At 46.8% G+C, this 21,074-nt stretch overlaps 1 protein-coding gene and 1 long non-coding RNA gene across 2 annotated transcripts in view; one reads left to right on the top strand and one right to left on the bottom strand.

Moving 5' to 3' along the window:
* Window positions 1-3,700: 3,700 nt before the first annotated feature.
* Window positions 3,701-21,074, top strand: part of LOC118015853 — a 46,499-nt gene continuing 29,125 nt past the window's right edge. Inside the window, exons 1-3 of the long non-coding RNA XR_004680711.1 lie at window positions 3,701-3,853; window positions 4,442-4,674; window positions 5,205-5,359. This is a non-coding gene — a long non-coding RNA (uncharacterized LOC118015853). The remainder of the gene's footprint in view (window positions 3,854-4,441; window positions 4,675-5,204; window positions 5,360-21,074) is intronic.
* On the bottom strand, window positions 6,078-11,489 carry LRRC55 (leucine rich repeat containing 55). The gene is made up of 2 exons (XM_035012860.1): window positions 10,466-11,489; window positions 6,078-6,313 (listed from the first exon to the last, which is right to left on the bottom strand). Exons 1-2 carry the CDS (start codon window positions 11,124-11,126, stop codon window positions 6,078-6,080), a joined length of 897 nt encoding a protein of 298 aa, XP_034868751.1. The 5' UTR covers window positions 11,127-11,489.

The following is a 21,074-nucleotide window of genomic DNA, read 5'->3' as shown; positions in this document are numbered from 1 at the left end:
GACCAGCAGAGCAGATGGTGTTACAGACTGGTGGGGTTTCTCTAACCCTGTTTCCTTTGCTTTCTAGGTAGATACTAGTCTACTCCCTTGAAGTTAAATGGAGCCATGGGACTCAGTTCAGGCCAATGAAACATGGCTGGAATTGATGTACTTCCAGTTTAGGCCCTCCAAAATTTCCCTTGAGATCAGCCTCACTACAGAGGATCCAGTGGAGGGCTGTGTGGCCTCAGGGATAGCAGAGCCACTAGATGGAAGGAATAACTCATGTGGGGCAGAGTCTTTGACATGCATTGGTATATAACATGAACAGGAAATAAGGCTTCATTAAGTTAAATAACCCAAGAAATAAACCTTTTTTCTGTTGAGATTCTGGGACCACCTGTTAGCACAATTAGCCCTGACCAATGCAGTAATCAAAGCTATATGCAATGAAACATATAGGATATGTGTTGGTGTTACCTATTACCCTCTAAGTTTCTTTCACCAGATGACTGTAGGGGACCTCTGTGGCTAAAACTTCTGACTGAGACTGGATTTTCTCTATGTCTTATGGGGTTCTTGTTCCCTGAAGTCAGTTAGTCCCCAGGTATTATTGAATGCCTAAACCCAGATCTACTATTTACTAGGTGTGTGATCTTGGACGTGTATTAATGTGTTTGAGCCTCAGTTTCCTTATCTGTAAATGGGTATAATAATACTACTTATCTTGGATTGTTGTGAGAGTTAAGTGAGTCAATCCATGTATAGTGATCAGCATAGCATCTGGCACATAGAACATGCTCAATAAACTTATATCATCATTATTGTTGACATCATAAATTGCTAGGTATATGCTTGGCACTAGGGACAACATTGAAGAAAATATACAAGGTCTGAACTTCTGTGAGATATCTGCTTATTCCATGACCCTTATGTTTGATTTTGCACTTGTTCAGTATAGTCTATATTAAGTAATTAATTTTAAGAGAAAGGTTTTGCATCTCTCCATTCTACTTCAGAAAACATTGGTTATGGCTGGGCATGTTCTTTGTCTTTCTGTCTGAGTGTTTTGAGTCAGTATCTGTGTTCCTGTTAGTGGCTTTATTCTCTGAGTGCAGTATTTGTCCATACCCTGTGGCAATTGGAGTGGGAGGCACATAGGAAGGTGAAAATCCCTATTGGTGGAAGGAACCACTTCCTGTTCAGAGCCATTTCCTGCTCAGATCTACTTCCTGCTCAGATCCACTTCCTGCTTAGATCAACTTCCTGCTCAGAGCCACTTCCTCTTTAGAGTATTGAGTAAAAAACGGCTGTGATCATATTTATAGAAGTACAATTTGCTCCTTTTTTTGGTCCCTTTTCCCAGGGTACATTGCCCAACCATCTCGTTTCCAATGGTGTGTAAGTAACATTTGCAAGACCCAAGATGTTGAAAATCCCTTCCTTTCTTTATTAACCTATGAGAACAGAGACTGAATCTATACCAGTGAATGGCATCATCTAGCCCCTACACCATGCATTTAGATGCCTGGTTTACCTGTATGCCTAAGCTAGGGTCCTTATGCCCACACAGCTGGTGTGGGCCATCTCCCTGGCACATGCTTCTTAGAGATGCTAACTAGGCAGGCACACCCACTTGCCTTGGCATGTTTTATAGATGACCCAAGCTGCAAACACCAACATGTATAAGACATATGCTCTCTTCTTTGTGTAATTTCAGGCACCAAAATATGCCTACACATAGGGGTGTGTGCATACAGACACATGCGTATTCTTTTTTGCCTGGTAGAAATATGCTTCTGTGATGTTCCTTCTACTCCCACACATGCCCCTCCATGGCTGGCACATCTCCTAATTATTCCCATCTACTCCCTCCCCATAGACCTTTTGTGTGTATATTTTGGCACATATTCTCTTGATTCTGCTGAGTTCCTCTCTCTTTCTTTTTCTTTCCCTGCTCCCTCCCTCTCCCTCCTCTTCACAACTCCTTAGAAAATTTGTTAAACTATACACTCTTTATTATTAATGTACATTTATGAAAAATTCTTCACAGTTACAAAAGTGCATGGTTATAAAATCATCTCCATACAAAGGTTGGCATCTTCCCTTTCCCCGCCCCTCCCTAACCCTCCCACCCCCAGACATCAGCATTCCATAGGACAATGCTTAGAAAAACTGAGAGCTCAGTGGATCCAGAGCTCTCCACCCAGTATTATGACAAACATGGTGGTGATTTACACAGGACCTTGCAACTTGCCTCCTTCACTTTCCTTTTGCCTCCTTCTGAGGTGGGTAGAGCAGACAAGTTTCTCTAGCTTTGGGAAATTGTTCTTCTGAGGAATGGGTAAAGATGTCTCCTTACACTCTTCTAGAGCTGAAAAGGATGTCAGAGCAGTATCAATAAAGACATCTATAAGGAAAATGAAGGTTTTAGGTCTTTCTTGATGGTTGAAGAGAAATACCTTTCTTGGTATATTCAAATTACATATACCATCTTCCTTGAAAGGAGCTAGTAAACTCTATATAGCAACTCTGGGGACTTATTTCTGCAGGATTTCTTGGTAATCCCTATGGGAATGGAGAAACAGATGAGGGTTTGTCTGAGGGTTATCAGAAGCAACTGATCTAGAGTGGTGTGGTGCAGATTGGGGTCTTTTCTAAAGAACAATTTCCTTGGTCCAGACTTTGACCATCATAGCCCTGTTGGTTAGCTAAACTTTGATATCTTCAGACCCAGCATGAAGGAAGCTTCTGTGATAGGACAAATCTGTGAGGGATAGAGAATGGAGGGAAGCAGTCAGGCTGTTGCTAGGTTGCCTCAGCCACATATTTCTGTTTTTATATTTTTCTGAGCAGCTATCCCTAAACCCAACCTTAGTGGGATTCCATCTTAATGTATCAAGTGATGCAATAAACAGATGGCTGAGTGTACTGTGTCAGAGAACTGAACTCAAGTTCCAGAGAGGTTGGCCCCATATCAGTAGATACCCAATGTACATGGTACCTCATGAACAGACACATGGACTCAGAGATACCCCAACAGTTACATGTTAACTGGTCTGGAAACAACTTATTCAAGGTTTGTAGGAATACCATCATGGTTTCTTGGTTAGCAGGGTTGTGTGAACATTTACAACTAGAGCAGTTATATTACCTCTAGAAAAGTGTGCTTCTAGAAGCTTGCTTCTGATAGCCTGCACAAGATGGTGGTGGTAGTGGTAGGAGACATGGAGTTCCTTGGCAGGCAAGGAGTTTTATAATTGTGCTTTAGTTAACTGGGGACCTTCTAGCAGCTGGAGAATGATCTGTTCTTTAAATGAACAGATTTACTCAGAAATGTTTGCCATTAATGGGAACTAAATAGTCTCCTTAGAAAGGACATTTGAATTCAAGGGGCATTTGGTGTCTTGTTTGGTTCTAGTTCTATGCAAAAAGGTACATATCTTAAAATATATTAACTATATCTCAGCAAATAAGAGTCTCTAGGAGATTATAATAGATGTATATGGTGTCCCTCTATGGGAGGCTTAGCTATTTGTGTCAAGACTATTATTTCTAAAAGTTCCTTTCCAAATACATTAGGCTGTTAGCTTGACTGGTGAAGAGCAGCCTGGATATAATGGAAGAAGAGAGCAGGTACAGTTCTGCTCCAAATGTCATAGGAGCAGGCTCTTGCCCAAATGTTGTTAGTGAGATTCAGGGGATACAAGATTCAAGTACCCCAGGTCTAGCAAAGTTTCTAGGTGCTCTTTTGGTTGGCTAGCTCAGGGAAGCATGAGTAAGGGAAGACTTCTTGGAAGTTGACATGTTATTTTCCTTCATTCCTTCTCCAGGAGGATGGGATGATGCAAACTTGTTGGAGCTGGAGGACAAGGTAGAAAACCCCTGTTTTAATCTTTATCCTGGCCAGCCTTACCAACATGTTGGACTGTGCCTTAATGTCTTCTCCTATCCTGCTGAGTTCTCACCGCACAGCATTCCTGCACTCTGTATCTCTTGCAACACAGCACAGCAGGGCTTGAGTAGGAGAGGTTAGCACAGCTTCCTCTCTTGTTTCCCAAAGAACTTCTTTTTAGCATGACTGCCACCATGGCCACTAGTTCTAATGTGTTATTTACACTTTGCAAGGCAGATGACTCCTATTCAGGTATTATTTGTCCTGCTTCTGTGTTTCAGAGGCTGTGATTTGCTCTACTGTGAGCACATCTCAATTTGTGCAGTGGCTGGTTTACTGCCTTTTATTTAGCTGATCTACTGGACATTCATGGCTGTTGAATCCAAGAGCCCCACTATCCAGCCATCCTGGGCCTTCTCTTCCCCAAGCACCCGGGAAAGCTGGAGAGAGAACCGAGTTGAAGTTGAGTCCCAACCTTACTGCTTTGGCAAGTCATGCCTGCTCTTGAGTCTCTATTTTCCAATCTGTAAAATAGGAGTAATTATGTTTGGTTTGCCTCCCACACAGGGTTGTGAAAAGTCAAGAATGATGCTAACAGCATGTTAGGAGCTGTCCAGTGCTGAACAAATACAGGGAAGGAGCTGATGAGGCTGATGATGAGGATGGACACGACAGCAGCAATGATGATAATAGTGCTTTGCACATGAAGTTGCTTGATTTTTGATGGACCGATTAGACACAGTTTCTCTAACTGGAGCTGACTTTCACCTTCCTTCTAGAGTTTACCCAGATAACCTTGGGTAAGATACTCAGCTCTCTACAATTAATTCATTTGTAAAATGGGAATAATAAAGACCACTAGGCAGTGTTGCTGTGAGAATTGAAATAAGTGAGTCAGTAGATTTAAAAGTGCCCAAAGAGTGCCTGGCTATTATTGGGAGCACTTATTCATCAGAACTACTTGAACTCGAACTTATATAACTTTAGAGGGAACTGTGATGTTTCCCAGCTTGGATAGGGTAGAAAGAGCACAGACTTCATTTTGCTTGTTAAGCAACATGTGACTTTAAACTCTTTTTGAGCCTTCATTTCCTTATCTATACAATGGGAACAACAATGCTTACCTCACGAGATTGATGTGTGCATTAAAGAGAATTGTCTGTGGAGAGAGCTTATCACAGTGCCCGATACTGGCAAGTGCTTGGTAATTAATAGCTCTCATACCCTGATGCTTAAATGGGTGAATTGCTTGGGAGAAAGAGAAAATCTCCTACAGTCATAAATGTGGTGCCCTTCTCTACCTTCAATCTTGGCTACCTTCATACTACAGCGTACTTTCCTGGTGAGATCCTTTGGCGTGAGCACCATGGCAAGAACCGTCACAAAATTAGGAGTTCCAAGGTGCCAGAACTCTTGCTGCCCCATTGTTGGACCTCTTGCTTCCCTCTTCTGAAGCCAAAGCTTGAGTGAGAGGCAGGAGACAAGGTAGGTACCTCAGCTTGATACCTGGGACCTCACTGGCAGGCTGCAATTGGTGGATGTCGTATGGGGGGCAGTCCTTAGGAAGTGGTCTCACCTGGTAGCTCCTGGCAGGAGGAGGCTTAGGGGGCTGGCACAGAGGTGTTCTCTTCCTCTGGAGGCAGTGGAGGACAACTCCAAGAGCTGAAAGATTGGGTGTCAGAGGGAAGTTTTGGTCCTCTGCCACACCTGCTCTATACACTTAAGTCACAAGGATTGGTCACTGTTTTCAACACACCATGCATATTTTGGCCTCTGTCATTTGCTCGTGTCTACCCTTCTTTGTCTACTTGACAAAGCAGACATTTTTTGATGACTCAGCCCACAAATTTCCTCCATTCTTGTAATTCTTTTGGACTTTTCTAAGCACAATTGATGATCCCTCCTCTGGGATTTTATAACTATGTGCTGAGAATGCTGACAAATTGTCTTAAGGGAATAGTTTTTGAATCTCTCTCTTCCATTAGAGGTAAGAGCCTTGGGGGCAAGGACTAGGTCAGAGTCATCGGACATTTCCAGTTCTGGCACAGTGTCTGGCCCACAGTTGAAGATCACACAAAGGTAGTTTCCTGACCTTGGTTGGGTCATGACAGAGATGGCCAGAGCACCAAGAGCCAGAGTGAGCAGTGTCTGGTGGTCAGCAGCAGTGGTGGCCAGCAGCATGGAGGGATGCCAGGCGTCCACATCAAATCTCTTCCTCTTCACTGGCCTTGCTCCAACGGTGGCAGCAGTTGGCTGTGATGCCCAGGAGGAAGTTGGTGGCCACAGAGGCAATGGAGACCACGAAGCCCACGAACGCAATGAAGAGGTAATCATCCAGGGTCAGGGTCAGGTGGCAGGCCTTGAAGCTCTCCTCAGTAAGGGAGAAGAGTGGAGCGCCCTCGACTTCAGGGGGGCCCCGGCACTCAGCCAGCTGAGAATCTGCAACACAGAACCCAGGAATGGTGAGGGGCCGGAGGAGAGAGTGGAACAGATAGTCCCCCACACCTCCCAAGAGAAGTTGAGATTCTTTTTTATTGAGTTTCTTCTATGTGTCAAAAATTTTACTTACCTTCTTTACTCTCCTCAACAACACTTGAATCAAATGTTTTTATGCCAGCTTTTATAGTCGTGGGGATGGCTGCTCAGAGAGTTTAGTAACTTGCCTCAAGTCCAATAGTCACTGCTGATGGTAGGTCTGGGGCTTTCATGGGGCATCATCATCTCTTACAATAGCCTCCTAACTGGTTTCTGGCTTCTGCCTTTAAACCATCTTGAAGCAGTTCACTCAGTATCTTTCATACCTGAAGTCCTGTCATATACTCTGTGTGAAGCCCTCCCCTGACTTCTTACCTTCCCATGGAATGAAAGCCAAGGTCCTCACTGTGGGCTACAAGGACTCTTCTCATCTCTTTCCCTCTGCTCCTTGTTCCACTCTGCTCCATCCTTACACACTTTTGATCATTCTTCCATCACCCTGAGCACGTTCCTTTTCAGGGTGGAGAGGGGGAGCTATTGTATTTGTCTCATTTATCCCCTGAATCTCAGCACAGCTTCATCCCTTGCTTCCTTGGGGACTTTGCTCAAATATCACTTTATTAATGAGGTCTTTCTATATGATTCTATATAACATAGTAACTCCACATGACCTTTCTCTGGGCATTCTCTACTTCCCTACTCTGCTTAATTTTTCTCCATTGTATTTATCATGTCTTACAATTTCTTTATTATCAGTCTCCTCTCCCTTAAATATAAGTTTTTCCTATGGTGTCCCTGGTCTCTGAACAGTCTCCTATCTGTGAAAGTGAATGAAGCTTTGTTAAGTGAATGTGTGGATGGATGACTCTGTCCAACTTCAAAGTGTTGGGTCTTTCTACTGGCTTTTCCAGGTATGTAGAATATAGGGTTATGAGTATGGGCTGTGAAGATATTGATCTCAGTTCAAATCCCCTTCCTACCCCGCACTGGTTGTGTGATTGTGGGCGAGTTACTTAACCCCTCTGTGTCTTGCTTTCTTCATCTGTAAAACGAGGATAATAATAGTATCTACTTCATTGGGTTGTAGTGAGGACTCAATGAGTTAACATATATAAATAATATATTCTTGGTGGATAATAAGTACTATGGAAGTGTGTGCTTTTGTTATTATCCTCGGCTTGTCTCCTGGACAGGCCAGTGAGGGTCATATTCTGCACATAGACTTCTGTAGGAGGGGCGTCTGCTTCCGTGGCATTACTTTTCTCTCCATCATTGATGGTCCCACCTTACCCTTCCAGGGTCACTTGTACAAATGCGTGATGGTAGTCAGTGGTTTCATCTTACTCTGCCTTGGAGGTGAGTGTGGCGTGCGGGTAGCAGTTTTGCCATTCGGTACCAAGCACTGGCTTTCCAGCAGGCAGCCATTCCTTTGTTCAGTGGATATAAACATTCACCAGACCCTCACCTTGGGCAAGCCTTTTTTACCTTTCTGACTCTCATGCTCTCCCTCCATAAGAGGGGGATAATTCAACCTAAATTGTCTAAGAGAGTCAACATGAAGACATTTTCTAAATTAGGTGGTGCGTAAATGCTATTTATTCATCCTGTAGTTTTGGGGGAAAAGAATAAAATAATGGATTTTGATTGACCCTTCTGACAAATGGATGAACATCATTCTCCTTAGAAATGAAGAGTCAGGAGAGACTATGGACTCTGAGAAACAAACAGGGTTTTAGAGGGGAGGGGGGTAGGGGGATGGGTTAGCCCGGTGATGGGTATTAAGGAGGGCATGTACTGCATGGAGCACTGGGTGTTATATGAAAACAATGGATGGTGGATCACCACATCAAAAACCAATGATGTATTGTATGGTGACTAACATAACATAATAAAATTTAAAAAACAAGGATTAAAAAAAAAGAAATGAAGAGTCAGTTTTGGGAAGAAGATGCAATCTGCTCCAAACTTCAGGTGGAGGGGTCCCTGTAGGCCACAAGCACAGCACTCCAGACCCCCCTCAGGACAAGATCATGTCTGGAGTTGACCATCAAGGGCTCTCCTCTTGGAACTGAAGACACTGAACTCCAAAGTCTATTGTGTGCGTGACTGGGGTGGTGGTGTGACCATGTGATGCTGGGGAATGTGGGGAAACTGAGGGCAATTGGTATGGACCCAGCAGAGGAGGCTCTGAGGGCAGTTGGCAGGGCCCTGAGGGAATTCAGAATCAGAGCCCGAGGGATGACAAAGCCCTCTGGTAAGTCAAGGGACCAGTCTTGAGGTTGAGTTATATCCCAAGGACACCCTTATGTCCCTCTTTGTTGGGATTTGTCCAAAAACCATGGATAATAGTGGGAGAAGAAAAAGAAGATGATAAAGGGAAAGGGATTGCCTGGTCCTACGCACACTGGCAAGTTCTTTGCACCCAAGAGGAAATACCCTGGAGAGTGGGATGTAGTAAAAAGTACATTCTGTGGAGAACAGGGGACCTAGGTTTCTAGTCGTGGCCACTGGACAGTTACTTTCCCTCTCTGGAACACAAGTCCCTCATCTGCACTGTTGTGAGGCTGCACAGATGGGATCTCAGGCCCCTGTCCTGCTCGTTGGGAGGCTCTGCTTCTTCTGAAGGGCAGCCGGGGCCTCAGAGATCACAGAACAGAGGGAGCCCCTGGGTGTGGTGGAAACTGTGCTCCAGAGTGCCCTTTCTGTCCTTAGTGCACAAGAGAGAGGGAAAGACATGCAGCCTGCAAAGGGGGAGCAGGTGGGGAGACTGCTCCAGGCAGCCTCCCCCTCATGCCCCCTAGCATTGCCCCATCTCCATCCCCAGCTATTTTGGTCCCAGAGAACTTCCTCCCACAGCTGTGTAGAAACAGTGGAATCGTGACCCACAGCCCCCCCAAACTATTTTGGTCCTGGGCTCCCCACTCAGTCCTCCTCTCCCTCCTACCTCACTCAGCATCGCTTCTTTGAACATACTCTGCGCCAGGCTCTGGGGAATCCCCTGAGATGGAGCCCCCAGTTATTTCCTGTTGTTCTGCTGGAGGCTGGTGCCAAGGCTCAGTGCTGCCGCAGGAGAGAGCTGGTGACGGGGGGCCACAGCTGAACATTGCCTGCCTCCGGGAGAGGCCAGGGCCCATGAAGCCTGTGTGACTCAGGCTCCTTCAGTCCCCAGTGCACCCCCACTTGGGCTTGGTTGGTTAAATTGCCACATCCATTTCTCTTCTCAGCTCCCCACCCCATGTCCAAACCTTGCAGAGCTCTGCTGAGGCTCTTTGGCCAGTCAGAACTCTGCCCTGACTCTTTCTGTTAGCTTTGGACCCGACTCTTCAAGACATAGCCAGAAGGCGGCCAGACTGCCCGGGTTTGAATCCCGACTCCAACACTTAGCAGCTGTGTGGCTTTGGGCAAGTTACTGAACCTCTCTGTGCCTTGGTTTCCTTCTCTATAGAGTAGTGTGTGTGTGTCTCATCATGGTTCTTATGAGGATGAGATGAGTTAAATATGAAATATGCTTAGAATAAAGCAGATAGTAAGTACCAAAATAAAGGGTGTTAGCCATTTCTATTTCTTTGAGTTTTCCCAGCACTTAGAACACTTAAAAAGCAGAGCGTAGAGTAGAGAAGAATGGGGCTTACAAGTCAAATAAACTTGGGTTTTATCCACGGCCCTGCTACTTTCTAAATGAGTGACTCTGGGCAAGTCTTTTCATTGTTCTAGATCTCAGTTTCTTCCCCTGCAAAATGGGGGTCATAATAGTGGGGTAGCCACTTGGCACGTGCCGAGTTCTTAGGTCAGGGTGAAAGCTCAGCACACACTGTATTATTAGCTACTCTTGTTTACTATCTGTCTGCCTCTTTAGGTCATAAGCGCCACAGAGGCAAGGGCTGGGTGTGTCTCATTAATATTCATTAATGAATATTGCCGCCCAGTATGCACGGCAAGCGCCTCAGGGATAATACTGGTGGAGTGAAAGGGCTGGGCACCCAGCGGCCAGCACAGACCGGGGCACGCGCCGGCTGCCAAGCGCTCTCAGTCCCTCCCTGTTTTTTGGAGACTTTGCTTGCAGTGAGGCAAGACCCTCTGTCCCCACGGCTGCCCAGTCCTGGCCACCTGCCTTACCCGCCGTGCAGCGCTGGATCCGGTTCCGCAGCCACTTCAGCAGCGGCTCCATGGTGCAGCCACACACCCAGGGGTTGCCGCCGATTTGCAGGGTCACCAGCCCCGGCAGGCCCTCGAGGGCCTCGAGGCTGAGGAAGGCCAGGCCCCCGTAGCTGAGGTCCAGGTCTCGGAGCTGCACCAGGCCCTGGAAGGCCTGGGGATGCACCCTGCGCAGCCACGGGTTGTGGCTCAGGTCGATGTGCACCAGGCCGTGGGCTTGCTGGAACATATCGGCTGGCACGTGGCTGAGGTTGTTGTAGCTCAGATCCAGGTGTGCCAAGCGCTTGGCGTGGAGAAAGAGGCCCGGGGGCAGCTCCATCAAGGAGTTGTTGCGCAGATCCAGCACGCGGAGCTCCATGTAGCACGTGAGGTAGCCGGGCGGCACGGCTGTGATTCTGTTGTGAGCCAGGCTGAGGTTTCGGGTGTCCATTGGCAGGTCGGGGGGCACGGAGAAGAGCCTCTGGCTGCTGCAGTCCACCACCTGGTTATGGCACGTACAAAGCACGGGGCAGCTGGTGCCGGCGTCCGAGCGCATCACCCCGGCTGCCAAGAGGAGGCAGACCAGCAGCATGGCTGGGTGGGGGGGCCCAGGCCAGGGCAGCTGGGACCAGGTGTCACCCATCTTGGACAGCTAGGAACAACAGTACTGTAGGGAACCCACTGGAGCTGAGGCTAGGTCCATGAATCAAGAGTCAGTGGCTCAGAAAGACAGCTACATCAGGGCCAGAGTCCTGGAAGGTGGGGCTTCTGGGCACGTGGTATCATGGCTCAAGCCTTTCCCCAGAGCCTCTAAGCACCAGAGGGCTCCTTAGGTGAGATCCCCAGGAAGCCCCCTTTGGAGCGCAGGGGACAATAAGTCTAAACCCCCTCAGGGTCTGAGAAGATGATCAAAACTTGGGAGAGGAAGGAGCTGAGGATGGGGCTGGACCAGCTGCTAGCAGGTCATATAAGGGTCCCTGGAGATCTGTGCTCCTCTCATCCATGACTGCTGGGTGCTTCCTCTCTGTATTATGTTGGAGTGCTGGTGGTGGGTCGGGGACAGGGGGGAGGACATGAAAGGTTCTGGTAAGCCTAAAAACCCTGAGCCCTGTCCCACGTCGGGGACCTATTAGGAGGCCAGGGCTGCATCTGGGTCTCCAGCATTGGAGGTCTCAGAAGCCATTCCTCCTGATGGCCCAGGGGGCTCGAGTCCAAGGGGGTCCTGGGGTGGGTGTTTTGGGAAGGGAGCCTGGTGGGGAGTGGGTCTCCATGGGCCTCCTGAAAGCCCGAGTCCTCAGCCTCAGCATCTACTGAAATCCCCAAGAAGGCTCTTCTTTCCCCAGGTTGGGGAGGACCCCGAGTGACACCCACTGTTGCCTGCCAAGGCTGGAAAGAGCCATGTGTCCTGGAGGTGCAGGATGGGGGTCAGCTAGGACAGCTTTGGCGACTTCTCCTGAGCCAGTGCCTCTCTCCCAGCCCAGCTCTGTGTTCAGCAGGCGGGGGCAGAATTCCCTCTGTCAATAAGGAAAGCACTCAGGCAGAGATCTCCAATGCCCTCTCCACCCCCTTGTCCCCTCCTAGATTCCCTGCCCCCCTTCTTCTCTGCCACTAGCCACAGAGTTCTCTGTGAACTGTGGGTCAGGTGTGGGCAACAGTGGGCTTGGACCCCACCCTCACGTTGTGGTCGCCCGTCTTCCTCCGGGGTTCTGTCCTGGGTGAGATGCATTTGCTTCTCCTCCTAGCCTCGCCCCTCAACACCAAACACCCCACCCTTGAACAACTCTCTAAGAGAACATGCACACACACGCTGGTGCTGGTCGTTCGCATACCCCTTTCAGACAAGGTTAGCACTCCCCTCTCCCTCCCTCGCCCTCTCCCTTGTCTCTCTCTTTCACACACACACACACACACACACACACACACGCACAAATGCACACATTGTTCTCCTGTGATCTCCCACATTTTGCCCTGCCCTGCACTCACACCTCCCAATTTTCTGTCCAGCTTTCTTCTGTACACGCCCTCCTGCAGAGCCCCCTTTCCAGTCTGTCTCCCCTTCCCCCCATGCACACCCCTAATCCTAGCTCCCTTTCTACAAGCGCCCCACTCTGCCCCCCAGTGTGAGCCCACGCCCACATTTGGTCAGGCAGAGAGACCACACGATGACACACCAGTGTCTCAGCCCCGCCGTTCACCCGCATCCCTTGTGGCCCCCGCATCCTCTGTGGCCCCTGGTTGTCCTCACTTGTCCTCCCTCACCCCCTTGGTCTAGCAGTGCCTCCCTTCCCAGCATTTCCAGCCTCAATCCTGCCCACTGGGAAATCACCCAGCTCCTTTATCCAGACCCATTTTTCTGAACCCCAGGGTCTCGCCTTGCACTCCCACAGGCCCTCAGGAGCCCACTTACTCTGTTCCAAGGACACAGCCATCAATCTGCAGCAGACAAGGGTCTCCCTCCCTCATCCTGGAATCCCGCTTGCTGCTTCAGGAGAACAGATTGCCTCGCCGGCACTTCCCCTCCCCCGGCCTCTCCTCCTCCATGGCTCCTGGATCCCGGGGCAGCATCCTCTGTGGTTTCCTGTCCTGTGCTCCCAGGGACTGGCCGGTTCCCCTTCTTTTACTCAAAAAAGGGAATCAGAGAGAGGATGCTTAGAAGAAAGTTCACAGAATCCGAATGCTTCTTCCCGAAACTCAGCTAGTGCTGAGGCTGCTGGGGTTTGTGGCTTCCGCCAGGTCTTCCCCTCCCTCCGCCTTCCTTTCCTCTCTCCCCCTCCTCTCTCCCTTTTTCGCTCCCTTTTTTTCCTCGAGGGCCAGGTACTGACGTTTCACTGTCTCTTAGCAACTGCCTCCACATCTCTGAGCAACAGGAGAGCTGGCTATGGACCCCACCAAGATGAGAGAGACGAGAAGGAAGCAGTTGCAGAATCCACAGCCACCTGCGGGGGTCCTAGTGATAGGGCAAGGGGGGCTCAGGGGGAGGGGGCAGGGGGCAGGCAGGGGCGAAGGCAGAGGATCTGGCAGGGGGAGAGGGCAAAAGGGCCCAGTGGGAGAGGTTGGAGTGGGGGCAAAGCAAGGATCTGGAAACTGAGATGGAGGAGGGCCCAGAAGGGAAAATAGAGATGGTTTGGAAAGGGGAAAGGAACTTCTCGAGGGGCAGGGGGAGAAATTAGGGAAGGCAATGAAGACATGAAAAAAGGTGGAAGGAAAGAGGAGAAGTGCTTGTGACAAGTTTGCTCACTTGACGGGATATAGGTATTCAGTCCACATGTAGCATCTGTTTCCCTGGGTCTGAATGTATTTTGGTCACCAGGTACCAGGTGGCTGGACTGGCTCAGGGCTTGTCAGGGACAATTATGGAAGGTGAGACCTTTCTGTATTCCTTAATTGTCCCTAAGTCCTGACCCCACAAGCTTGGAGAGTTTTGGGATGCAAAGGGCCAAGTGCAGGTCCAGGTGGGGTACAGGTCAGCTCTATTTCTAGGAGAGTGGAAGCTTCCAGAAAACCTTGTAGGCTTGATCTCTTTCCCCAGGTCCCAAGGACTCTGTCTGCCATCCTGTTTCCATTTCTCCAAGCTCCCTGTCCCTCCCCCCACAGACTGACCTCACCTGAAGATAAAGTCTTTGCAACATTTCCTTTCTTGATGACCCATCGAACAAATTTCTAGCCACCCTGCCTTTGAAAAACCAGCTTGATGAGTTGGTTTGGTCAAAGAGCTGGCTCATTTCTTCATTTTAATAAAATTGTTTATTGAGCACTCACTGTGAGTCTGGTGCTTGGCTACACGATAAGCATATAGCTGCCAGTAAGATGGATGAAGACTTCGCCCTTACAGAGGTCATGTTAGTCCTGTGTGTTCACCTAGTTTATCTGGGACCTCTTCTGTTGAAGTAATATCTTAAGTCTTTGGGGAAAACCAAAATCGAGGAGCAGAAAACACCTGTTAAGTTGTACAGATTCTAGGCACATATAAAGTCCTCAAAATTATTGTCTTCTCTAACACGATTCTTTTTCCTTTATGGTCTTAGAAGTTCTGCTGCTAAGCATTGTCCTCATATTATGCTCATTTTGAATCTTTCATGTTCTACAGTGTCTGGTACAGAGTAACATGGTAACTACTTCATTAATATTGATATATTGAATTGGCTGAGGTAAATATCATTTGTATCTCCCCCTCCCTTACAGAATTGAATGGTTCTTCAACTCATTTATGAGCTTAGAAATAAAATGTTAATGTTAATGCACAAAACAAAGCAACACACGGGAACAAGTAATCCACCATAAACAAGGACTATTGGGCCTCCGTAAAGAAAGCTAGCATGATACGTTATTAACATTCACTGAAAAATGATAGAAAACCTACTTCAATAGAACATTTCAATATTTAATGTTGACTAAAGACACATTAAAAAACAAGTGACAGAGAACGGAAGTTTTCTTCCTTTACATAACATGAAATTTATGTTTACCGTAAGACCAGTAATATGAGTAAAGGAAACTACTTGTGACAGTTTTCTTAAAAAATCAGCTCTAGGCAAGAACGCCTTGGTACCATTTGAAACTACGGTTTTCTGGCCTGTACAGTTGGGATAATGATGATGGTATCTAACTCATGGAGTTATTTTAGGTTATATGAGTTGTTATTAATAAAGTACTTAGACACGGTGAGCACTACAGATGTGTTTGTTAAATGAACAAATAAAATAAAATACAAGACAGAGTATAAAATTACTGAAATCATTATGCAGAAGGGAAAACAAATTGCGCAGAAGTGGGAAAATAAAGGAAAATATCCCACTTGCACGTGATTTGAATGTATTCTGGGGCAGGATAAGCCTCAAAACCTTCAGAAAACCCCCACCGACCACTGCATATAAGACCATAGTATATAATGTCTTCTGTAAAAAAAAAAAAGTAAGGATAAATGGGGCAGAAATCTTTTAAATGATCTTTTACTCAGAATCATTCTGTAAGTTAAGTATTAAAGCACTGTTTCCCAAACTGGTGTCTCATGGTACACTGTGCCATAAGAAAAATGTTTGTTCTCAAATAATTTGAGAAATATTGAGTTATGGGGCACCTGGGTGGCTCAGTAGGTTAAGCATCTGCTTTCAGCTTGGGTCATGATCCCAGGGTCCTGGGATCGAGCCCCGCATCGGGTTCTCTGCTCAGTGGGGAGCCCGCTTCTCCCTCTCCCTCTGCCTGCCGCTCTGCCTACTTGGGCTCTCTCTATCTCTCTGTCAAATAAATAAATAAAATCGTAAAAAAAAAGAAATATTGAGTTAAACAAAATGAAACATTATTATTATTATTATTTTAAATGTTTTATTTATTTATTCATGAGAGAGAGGCAGAGGCAGAGGCAGAGGGAGAAGCAGGCTCCCTTCCTAGCAGGGAGCCCGATGCGGGACTCGATCCCAGGACCCTGGGATCATGACCTGAGCCGAAGGCAGACGCTTAACCATCTGAGCCACCCAGGCGCCCCCAAAATGAAACATTATTTATTGCCAGATTTCTCAGGACCTTTAATGTGCAAATGGTCATGTGACCTACCAAGGCAAAGGACTGGGGAAGGGTGAAGGATGGATAATATCCAGCATTGCTCTTATGCAGTGTTCCTGGCTACTTCCCTTAGCAAAGTGACTTCCTCCTACCTAGCAGCCTTACAGTGGGAGTGATTCAATTTTGAGCCTGAGCAAAATGATAAATTATTACATACCACTGCCTTTTGTGGTCTCTTGCGAGTTATTAAAACTGTGACTATTCAATCATGAAAGTCAAGGATTTACTCTACTGGGAAAATACACAAAAATTAATCTTAGAGTTGTAGATACAAATGAATTAAAAAATCACTTTCCTTATTAAGATTTCTTGACACACACGCCAAATGAGTTGAGATAATGACAGAAAACCTTTAAATAGATGAGAATAAATGCAATCTACCACATGAAAAATGTGTTGAGGGACAATTATGAAACCTCCATAGAATGAAGATACAGGAAGAAATGGAAAGTTAAACTCCCTAGTTGCGGGGAAAGCTTAGAAATAGGGAAGATGACTTTGCATTTTATAGGATAATAATTTAGTGAAGTATTTAGCAGAATCTGGTGAACTGGTGGTGGAAGCCATCTGGGGAAAAATGGACAAGGATGAACAGAGGATGTTAATGAAGACGATGATGATGGGGGAATGCTGGTAGCAGTGGTGGTGGACTTTCCTAACTAAAAGATTAAAACATGTGTTGCAAACTGAAAATCAGTCCATGGCATTACCCAGTGTTTGTGCTTTGGAAAATGACCATGGGATACATCATATGTCAAGGAAGTGATTCTCCCTATCAGAATAGAGAAAATGAAAAATGGGAAACGAAACCACAATGTTGAAAGTCACCTCCAAGTAAGAAGGTTATTGAGACATTGATGCCATACTTCATTTTTATACACTGAAGAAGTTCCAAATGGTCCAAAGAATTAAAGAGAGAAATGAACAATAACAAAATACAAATCAGGGAGTGAACAGAATAGCACATTTGTCCCAGCTGTGGAGAGAAGATGTCTTGTCTTTTTGTGTGTCAAGGAAATATGGAGAATGATATTTGTGATAAGATGGCTTCTGACAAATGCATAACATTGAAAGACAGTAAGGTTTCCTTTAGCAAAAAATGACAAAACAGAATTAGAGAGAAAGGAAACTTAGTGGAGAAACAGATTTTAGACGTAGGTGATTTGAAATAATCCATACAAAATATGTTAAGAAATGCTACAGATATCATTTTATTTATTTTATTTTTTAATTTTTTAAGAGATTTATTTATTTATTTTAGAGAGAGAGAAAGCGAGAGTGCACTAGCCAGGGGAGGGCCATAGGGAGAGGGAGAGAGAGAAATTCGAGCAGACTCTTTGCTGAGCACAGAGCCCGTTAGGGGTGGTGGGGGGGTGCTCGATGTCATGACCCTGAGATCATTACCTGAGCCGAAATCAAGAGTTAGATGCTTAACCGACTGAGCCACCCAGGCGCCCCACAGATATCATTTTAAAATTGATAGGATACATAAATTCTTCTGACGCAAATATAGAAAATAAAGTGTTATATATGCTAATTACATCTCAATAAAAAACGAAACAAAACAAAACCCAAAACACCATGGTAGACAAGATCCTAAAATGGCCCTTGTGGTAGGTCAAATAATGGTCCCCAAAGAAGTTTTTGTTCTAATCTCTGAAACCTGTAAATATGTCACTTTTTATGGCAAAAAGGACTTTGTAGACGTGATTAAATTAAGGATCTTGAGACAAGATCCACCTGGTGGGTCTAATGTAGTAATAAGGATCCCTCCAAGGGAAAGAGGGGTAGGAGAGTCAGAGAAGGAGATCTGATGGTGGAAGCAGGGGTTGAAGATGCTACTTGCTGACCCTGGAGATGAGGAAGGGGCCAAGAGTCAAGGAATACAGCCTCTAAAAGCTAGAAAAAGCAAGGAAACAGATTCTCTCCCAGAGCCTCCGAAGGAATATAGCCCTGGTGACCGATGTTAGGCTTGTGACGTCCAGAACTGTAAGATAACACAGCTGTTTTAAGCGACTAAATTTGTGGTAATTTGTTATAGCAAGAGGTAACTAAAATAGCCCTCAAAATTTCCATCTCCTGTGCACACCTCATATACTCCCTTCCCATTGAGTTTCATCCGAATCTGTGAATATGATGGGATATCACTCCCGTGATTATCCCCATCGTCAGTTGACTTTGTGTTATCAAAAGGGAGATTACCCAGGTTGTTGTCACCTACAGGTTAACCCTTAAAAGGGATGCTGTGATTGCCAGCTCTGAGAATGGGGTGGGGGGGCATGTGGAAAGGGCCTGAGAACTTTCTGGTTGCTGAGACCGACCCCCGGCCGACAGCCTGCGAGGAATCTGCAAGGACTTGGATCTGCCAGTGAGTTTAGGAGATGGCCTGGAGATCCGGATGACAGTGTAGCTTGCCAACGCATGGACTTCAGCCTCACGAAATACCCTGGGTAGAGAGCCCAGCCGTCTGTGCCAGGACTATGCCAGGATTACAGAGCCATTGGCTAATACATGAGTGTTGTTTTAAGCCACTGAGTTTGTGGCAATTGGTTATGCAGCAGTTGAAAACGGATACAAACGTCGTGTAGAGGAATATTTGGAGGAATATTCTCTTTCACTAGAGAGTAAGTGCAGAACAATGAAAAGCATTTTATGATAATAGTTAAACCAGTAATGAGAGGGGCGCCTGGGTGGTGGCTCAATGGGTTAAGCATCTGACTCTTGGTCTTGGCTCAGGTCATGATCTCAGCGTCGTGAGGTTGAGCCCCTTGTTGGGCTCCACACTGTGCATGGAGCCTGCTTAAGATTCTCTCTCTCCTTCTGCCCCTCCCCCCACCCAAAAATAACCCCCGCCCCAGTAATGATAAAAATATCTGTAAAATTCCATGTGCCGGGTCCGGAGGAGCTAGATACGTGTGCACTTAACTGCAGGCACTGGGAACTGGCTCAGGCCCGCTTAGGAAGTTGCTCATCCCTTTGACCTGGTAATTAGTAAGACATTAGTTCATACCAAAATATTCAGAGCAGGAATATTTATGATAACGAAAAAGAGGAAAATAATACGAATGGCCAGCCACAGAGGGTGCTGAGCAAACACCATATTAATCTAAAGGAAACGCCAAGGAGAACATCGTTGATTGGGGCACCGGGACAGGTACTGTTGCTGCTGGGGAAGCACGTGGAATCACGCTAACTGGGTAGAGCAGAGCAATGCTCAACTCATAGTTAATTGTTAACTCGTGAGCAATGCTCAACTCATAGTTAATTGTTAACTCGTAACTCCTACTGCACCAGTCATTAGCTGTGTCACTTATCCTTGCTGTGCTCAGTTTCCTCATCTCTGAAATGGGTGTGATTTCAGGATGTACCTCACAGGGCTGTTGGGAGGTTTGAAAGAGGCAACACAGGTAGAACCTGGCACAGTTCCTGGCCCTTTCTAGAAGCTCTATGACTAGCCACTACCATTATGATTAGTTTCATTATGTAAAAGAGGACTGAATGCCCTTTTCAGTTTTTAAAATGTCTTGATTCAACCTGGGATGCATTATTATGCGGTGGGAGCCTGAGGAACACAGTGGTTACAGCAAGGGCTATTCAACAACAACAATGGCAACAACAACAGTAATAATACCTGACTCGGGGGTGCTGGAAGAATGAAATGACTCACGTAAAATAGGTCATTGCACCTGGCACACCGCCAACTCTCAACAAACCTTCACTGCTGTTATTGCCATTATTTAGGGAGGAAGCTGGTGGAGGTGAGTATGGAACCACACCTCCAATCACAGCACTTGGTTTTGGGCGGTAATCCCAGCCCATCCTCATTACTCGGGGCCAGCTTGCACTTTCTTTCTGCTCCTTGGTTCCTGGTCCCCTGGATCGGTTCTTGGGCTCTTTCAGTGTTTGCTGCCTGCCACTGCCTTGGTGATCTTCCACACCCTCCCTTTGGAGTTGAATGTTGCCATCCTGCACCGTTCCTTAACAGTTTATTTATTTATTTAAAGATTTTACTTATTTATTTGACAGAGAGAGAGAGACAGCAAGATCAGGAACACAAGCAGGGGGAGTGGGAGAGGGAGAAGCAGGCTTCCCGCTGAGCGGGGAGCCCGACGCGGGACTCGATCCCAGGACCCCGGAATCATGACCTGAGCCGAAGGCGGACGCCCAACGACTGAGCCACCCAGGCGCCCCTCCTTAACAGTTCAGAGTAGCGTGCGTGCGCGCATGTGTGTGTGTGTGTGTGCGTGTGCATGTGTGCGGCTAGGGTGTGTATGCATGTGTGCATGGGTGTGTGTGCCTGCCTGTGCGGACGTGCAGAGGGATTGAGCAGGTGGATACAGATGCTCTGGAGGCATAAATAGTAAATTCTCATAATTGCATGTCTCAAGATGAGGTGCCTTCATATGTAATGTGGTTGGTCTTTGCTCCTGCTCTCTGCCCCTCGCTTCCATTCCCTTCCCTTGGGGAGAGGGAAATGTGGAGAGGGCCCAAGGGCTGATGGGAGTGAGGGGTGAGTGCAGGCAGCGGCTTTTGTCACCCAGCATTCTGTTGGCCAAATCTTTCTCAGAGTCACTGCCATTGTCCTGCAAGTCCTAGGCAGCCGCAGGGCTCAGACATGCCGACATAAACCTGGGTCACCAGGCATTTATCAGGGACGTTTCTCTGAAAAGTTAATTTTACTAAGATGAGAAAACAAACTAAAATTTGTTAGGAATGGCAGCTCTCTGTGCTCTTCAACTTCCTTCTCTCGGAAGTTCTCAGGATAATCACGTGCTCGTCTGTCTGTCTCCCTTGCTGGGCTGTGAGCAAATTTTGGGCAGGTGCACTGCTTTGTTTAGTCTTCCTCTGGTGTCCGGTACATAATAAGCATGAGAACTTCGCGAGTCTTTGCAGTGTGAATGAGCGCGTTCACTCTGAAGCATTGGGTCAGCCGCACCTGTTGCTGGGCCCCCTTTGCTGAGAGCATATCAAAGCTCTCTGGGTGAAACCGGCCTGCGCTGGTTCAATGTCTATCTGGGGACACTACTCTTTA

The sequence above is a fragment of the Mirounga leonina genome, unplaced genomic scaffold (genome assembly GCF_011800145.1).
Source record: "Mirounga leonina isolate KUSES-001 unplaced genomic scaffold, KU_Mleo_1.0 Mir_166, whole genome shotgun sequence".
NCBI lineage: Eukaryota > Metazoa > Chordata > Mammalia > Carnivora > Phocidae > Mirounga > Mirounga leonina.
The sequence above is the reverse complement of the archived record's forward strand: the minus strand, read 5'-3'. Positions and strand labels throughout refer to the sequence as shown.

Coding starts and splice junctions, on each gene's coding strand:
- LRRC55 (XM_035012860.1), bottom strand. CDS start 11,126: ATGGGTGACACCTGGTCCCAGCTGCCCTGGCCTGGGCCCCCCCACCCA. Junction 6,314..10,465: donor GATCCAGCGCTGCACGGCGG/GTAAGGCAGGTG, acceptor TCTGTGTTGCAG/ATTCTCAGCTGGCTGAGTGC.